Source organism: Dermacentor andersoni, chromosome 1 (genome assembly GCF_023375885.2).
Source record: "Dermacentor andersoni chromosome 1, qqDerAnde1_hic_scaffold, whole genome shotgun sequence".
Lineage (NCBI taxonomy): Eukaryota > Metazoa > Arthropoda > Arachnida > Ixodida > Ixodidae > Dermacentor > Dermacentor andersoni.
Genome location: NC_092814.1, coordinates 33,566,610 through 33,572,896, shown reverse-complemented (window position 1 = coordinate 33,572,896; position 6,287 = coordinate 33,566,610). Strand labels below are relative to the sequence as shown.

Here is a 6,287-nt window from a genome sequence, read left to right as displayed (position 1 = left end):
TTTTTTTTTTTTTTTTTTTTTTTTTATCATACGTTTTCTCGGTTAGTATGTTTTTTTCTTGCGTTTTTTTTTTCCAAAACGTAATGAATGAGGTACTACTGTAATGCCATAGGCAAGATTCCACCACCAGTGCCGCCCTGCTCCTTCGGAACAGAGAATGTTGAGAGGAAATGGGAAAGGTAAACATTGCACTTGTAATATCTCTGCCTCGTACTATGTCTTCTTTTTAAATTATTTTAGTAATATATTCCTTCGAAGCACTTCACTCTTTCGAAAGCTTTCTTGAGGCTTAAAAGAAAGATGGTTCAGGCCCCTTTAATCAAGTGTTATAACTTATACATTTGACCTTAACTAATCAATTTATTGAATATGTTGCATAAACTGTTCGCTGAAAACAGCTGCTACCAAGAACTGACTTTCCTATTCATGTAAAAAAAGCCAAAAGACATCTGCCTGTTGGCTATAGCAACCATGTGAAGACAACAGGCAGTGAAGCCAAGGATTCAAGACCCTCAGTTTCCCTTATTCTTTATGGTATTTATACATATGGTCAAAGCAGTTAAAACAAAGAAACATTCGTTCTTGAGCACTTTGTGTCTCAATTTTTTTTTCCTCTGTTGGGTTTGGGGCAATGGTCCAATTTCAGCAACCCTGAATGTGAAATGAAACAGGCTTGCTCTTTGTCTATCTAAAAAAAGTAGAGTTGTATGTTGCACAAATAAATGGCAGCTCCTGAATGTGCAAAATAACTATTGTTGGATCATAGGAAATGTTGTAGAAGCACTGTTTTTCTCGTGTTGCATTTTCAATTGTCTCCTCTACTTGGCGCACTGTCCTACGAACAGTATATAGCAAATGTTGGTTACTTTGCAGAAATCTTGATGAAGTGTGCTAAACTAACATCTCGGTGAAGCTCATCAAAATGGTTAAACCTAAATCGCCCAAAGGCTACGTTTAAAAGGCCGATTCTTTCTGACGTTGACGTCAATTTGCCTGAATTTTTTCACCTAAGTGAAGGAAAGGAATTTAATTTTCCAGGACATTTTCATTAGCTTCCCTCCCTCCCCCGATAAATCGACTTCCATTGCTTGAAGGCTTCTTCATAGCACTAGTTGTCCCAGGCCAAGGCATGCAGAAACCGTATTACCATCATCTCTTTAAGCGGATGCCTCGTGAAGTGCCGCTAAAATTTGCAATAATCATGAAAATTCCACTTATGAAATTCAACTTCTTTTCAACTTCTTTTGATCAATTATCACAGCCTTTTGACTTCCTTCGGAGTGACGCAGTGATAAACAGATCTCTAAAAAAATGAAACCACTGAAAACCATTCGCCAACTTTGGAAAAAGGTAAATGCCTCAAAATTGGTAAATGCCTCAAAATTGGAAGCCTAACAACTTTATTGGTTTCATCTGTGTACAACATACCACCTTTGTCATAAAGTTTGTTTTAAGTTAAGTGGAACACTCTAATGTTGTGTAGTGTGTATTGATTATTCACAATTACTAAACCTGTTGTTTTCGGCTTTCCCTGTTGTTTACACATCTTTTGGAATCTCAAGAAAATGTGCAATTGTTTCATTTGTTTTGACATCCTTAGTTAACTGCATTACTTTCTCATTGTACCATCTTGGGTCTTTTACAGACCTCAGTTGAAACTCAGATCTGAAAAATCCCAGTACAGGCATGATGTGTGTTTAACACCTTTTAGGTGTATTGTGGTAAAGTTGCTAGACTTGGCGCTTTAGAATACTGTGTCAGTTCACTGCCACACTACACATGACCACTTTCTGTTGGATTTACACTGAATAGGCAAGGTCTGCAGCAAGCACCACCATGCAGCACATAACAGATGGAAGTAATGTACAACATGGCCTCTAAAATGGCACGTGCTCTACATCTCTCAGGTTAAAGTGCACGTGACCGCTCTTCATCTGCTGTGCGGTGGTGGCAGTGGCAAGCATTACAGAAGCTTGACTGGGGGTATGCCAACCAGAAGGCCATGCGTGGCATAGCCTCTCTTTTTTGTTTGCTCAGTGAGTGCGGCAGCCAACAGAAAGGTGTCATGTTTAGGCTTCTAAGTGAAGTTCGAAAGCTGACAGTAATTTTGTATCATTGCCGGCAACCGTTAATCGATCTTCAGCTTTCTGGCCTGTGCTCGTACCTCTGGGACCATTACCCAAGCCAACAAGTGCTTTTTACTCATCACCTTGTAACCTGTATGCTGTTCACTTTTCAGCAATGTGTGACACATACTTAACATTCCGTCCATATGCAAGGTTGTTTTTTTGTTTTTTCCCAAGTTAATATACAGCTTATTTTACATTGCATCTATAGTGTGCAGCTTTATACATAGAAATGGACAGCCAGTCACTGTTGTTCTTAACTGTGCCTTTCCTTTTAGGCCCACTTTGTCTAGCACATATTTTTATACATGTATACACGGAATAGTGCTAACGGATTTTAATATTTGTTACGAAGAAGCTTCCCTTAGGATTTTTTTTATGATCCGACAGATCCCGTGATATATTTTTATGCATTTTATGTGCTTTTTCATTGTAGCATGAAAGAGCCTTCGCAACATTGTCTTCATACAGTGCATTTTTGGCTGTATGGTGTGTGAATAGATAAGAGAATGTACTGTTGCAATTATATCAAGGTGCCACATTGCATCTGACCTTAACTGTGTACTGTCAACGTCCATAACTTTAATGTGATAGGATTGTGGTTGGACAGAATCAAGAAGTGCTGCACTAAAAAATGTATTGACATTGAAAATCGCAGAGTTCAAATGGAAATCAATTACCCACAGTTGGAGTAACAGAAGTTTGCTGCAAGAGTATTGGTGCATTTACGTTGGCTAGAAACTTCACAAAATTGGACAAACAATACAAAATTTTCCACACTAAAGTACTAGAAATCTGCTGTAATAGTGTTCAGAAAATTATTTTGCAATGTTACACACTACAACTTTCATGCAAATATATTTGCAAGTGGTTGCTGAAATGCAACAGTGTCTTGTGTGTACACAAACATGAAAATCAACTACTGTCAGCAAAAGTGTCTTATTGTAGAATGTCAGAATGAATAGATGCAAATACAGCCTGTTCAACACTAGAATGCTTGTCTTTATTTCTTCATCTGTGCTGCTTGCTTTCCTCACAAACTTCACAACACAACCTAGTACATGGCCTTGTAGGAAGTAAAAAAATTATACACGAATGGAGCCACGACTGTTCCTGGACAAAAAGTGGCCAGTCAAGAGAAGTATAACACATTCTATTCTGCAAAACACTGCACAGGCACTACAATAAAAGCTGCCTGGCCCCAACTTAGCAGAGACCTTAGCCAATGCTCTGCCGACTCCGTCGCCCTCGGAAGAACTGCTGAATTGCCGCAAATGCTGCCCCAAACTTTGCAGGTATGGTGAGGCTGTCCTGTATCCAAGCAGGCAAAGCTTTCATGACACTTTGTTTCTGGTAACGTTGGTCAAGCAGCAGTATTACAGCATAGTCATCCTTGTGACGAATAGCTCGGCCAATTGACTGGTTCACTGCTTTCATACAGACACTTTCATAGTATGCCTGACCTGCAGTGCGCCCATCATTTGTTCGAGGGTAGGTAGCAGTCAAGAATTCCATTTTACTCATCATTTCTGGTGCTTTAGCATTAGGGAAAGGAAGGCCAATCATAACAACACATCGACCCATGTCATCAGAAAAATTTATGCCTTCACTCATTTTTCCGCCTACTACTGAGAAGAGGATTGCTCCTGTCATGGGTTCTGAACCAGATGTAGCTTTGGCACATTGGCTGTACCGCTCCAGAGTGCTTTCAAGCTCTGAGGACTTCAAAGGTTCGTGAAAAATGTGCTTCTTCATAGAAAACTTTTCTAAGACGCCAGTTTCTTTCCACCTTTGAGAGACTGCACGTTCGTATTCGTATGATGGAAAAAAACACACAATGCCACCTGGGATGACCCTTGTCACATTCACAAGTACCCTGCCTAGTTCGTCTATCACCTCGGGGTCCATTTTGTTCTTGTACGTAAATTCAAAGACCCTGCCTGTGGGTCCCTGTCCTAAAGCGATTACAGATAGGTTTTCTTTGGCAACAACATGGCCACACGAGAAATGCATGATGCGTTCTGGAGACACTCCAGCAGGAATTAGAAGCTGGTCAACAAACTCACTTGTGGGTTGCATTGTTCCTCCAGCCAAAATGATTGAATGTGCTTCGGATGCAATATCTCTGAAATTATTGGCAGGGCTGAGCAGCAAGTACTTCACGAAGGAGTTTTCTGTGCATTTAGCCTTGTGCACCAATACTTGGCCATCACTGCGAGAGTATGCAAGTTCACGAATAAATTCCTGCACGGCTATCATAGGATTTCCAGATGCAACAAAACAGTTCTCGGCCTGCTGTAAGGATGCCTCCTTTATGGGCACCAAACGTTTTGAATTGCATTTTTTCATGGAATCAATGAAGTGGGATAGCTTGACAGCTTGCATGTTATCTGATTTTTTCGCTGCTGCCACGGTGACTTTTTTTGCAAAGGAATTGACCTTGAGGGCAATTTGACTTTGTTCCAAGTAGTGCACTACCCTGAACAAATTAATCTGGTGTACTTCAGTGTTTACCAGAAATGCAGTCACTGTACACATGGTTGAAATGTCACTCTGCACAGACTCCTTGCCACCTCCAGTTAGGTAACGAATGAAGCACTTGAGTATGTAGAGCACCTGCTTAATGTACAGTACATTCTTCGTGTTCATCCGAGCATGGTAGCGATTGAAGTATTCACTCAGCACGCATTGGGCATCCTTGAGGTTGGCAATCTTTAAATTCACACTGTGCAAGTCGCTGATAGTTTCCAGAAGGTTGTGTGCCTCGTCAATGATCACAATACTGCCTTTCATGTCAAGCTTGCATGCTTCCCTTGTCGTCTTCTGCAAGAGTATATTGTATGGGATTAGCACAAGTTCTGCCTCTGGTGTTGCATATCGTGATGAGTAGTATGGACAGGCTTTATCCTTTCTTGCCTGATGAACCACTTCTTCAATGTCTCGTACTTCAGTTAGAATGTCCATTGCTAGGGACTCCATAGCCTGGGGCCTGTAAAAGGGGCATTTGCCCACTGTGTTTGCCTTGGTTCGCTTGCGTTCGGGTGAAGCTGCTACCTTTGGCTTAGAGAAAGCTTTCTGCATGTCCAAACAGCGATCATTTACTAACGACAGGTTACCTAGTTTCGTCACCATGTCGTTGACACACAGATTCCCTCGAGATGCGAGTGTCACAGTGCGAACACTATCGCTGTACACAGTTTTCTTCAGTTCTCTCACAAACTGTGTTAGCTGGGAATGTGTTCTGCTGCAATAAATTATTTTCGGTCCTGCCAATGCGTCAGAAGAGTCGTCACCGTCATCACCACGAGCTGCGTCATCACTGTCGTAGTCGTCAACAACGTCCTCTTGGTCGTCGTTTATTTCAGCCAGCAGTCGAGCAATAGATTCGGTTTCTTTAGTGATGTCATCAGTGCCTTGCGGCACACCTTTCGCTTTTGCATTTCGAGTACCTGATCGCCTCCTTGCGTTCTCTTTATGGTCTTCGAACTTTTTTTCCTTGTCCATGAGTGCGTCATACTGGCGTTCAACTTCCCGCAGTCGTTGATTTACTAACATCTTGTGTGCACCTTTTGTCAACCAGTCGTCCCCGGCATCAATCGATGAGGCACTCTCCTTTCGTAACTCCGATAATTCTGTTTCCAACGAGGCCTTCTTTGATTTCTTGTAGTCGCTCAACCACGCCAGAGCTCCACACAGAATGCTCAGAGATTTACCTGTGCCCGTTGGGCTCTCGAAAATGCCGACTTTGCTTTCGCTGAGCGCTGTGTACAACGCTTTCATAAAAGCGCGCTGCACTGGGTACGGCTCGAAAGGAAAGTGAAAATCTACATCGTCAGACTCCATTACAACTGTTATAACTTCAAAAGCAAACAAGGACAGTGAAGCAATCGTAACGGGTTAAAGTACGTTACGCATGCTTTCGAGATCGCAAATGCCCGGAAAGCGGTGAAGGCAGCAAAGGCGCGCGAAAGTTCGCGCTGTCTGCGTGACGTCATAAAACGAAACAAGTGCGTCGGGCCAAGCCGCACGTTCTGCCACGGCCTCTCGATCTGCTGATTAGGGTTCTTTCATTAAATAATCTCACAGAAACTAGCTACTCAAGTTAAAGCCTTGAAATTTTAATTTACTGCCCATACTGTAGGAATTTTATACGATATGTAC

At 41.9% G+C, this 6,287-nt stretch overlaps 1 protein-coding gene across 1 annotated transcript; it reads right to left on the bottom strand.

The window, feature by feature from the left end:
* Positions 1–3,107: 3,107 nt before the first annotated feature.
* Positions 3,108–6,287, bottom strand: LOC126545408 (ATP-dependent DNA helicase DDX11). The gene has a single exon (XM_050193251.3). The coding sequence runs from the start codon at positions 5,967–5,969 to the stop codon at positions 3,345–3,347; it is 2,625 nt and encodes an 874-aa protein (XP_050049208.1). The 5' UTR covers positions 5,970–6,287; the 3' UTR covers positions 3,108–3,344.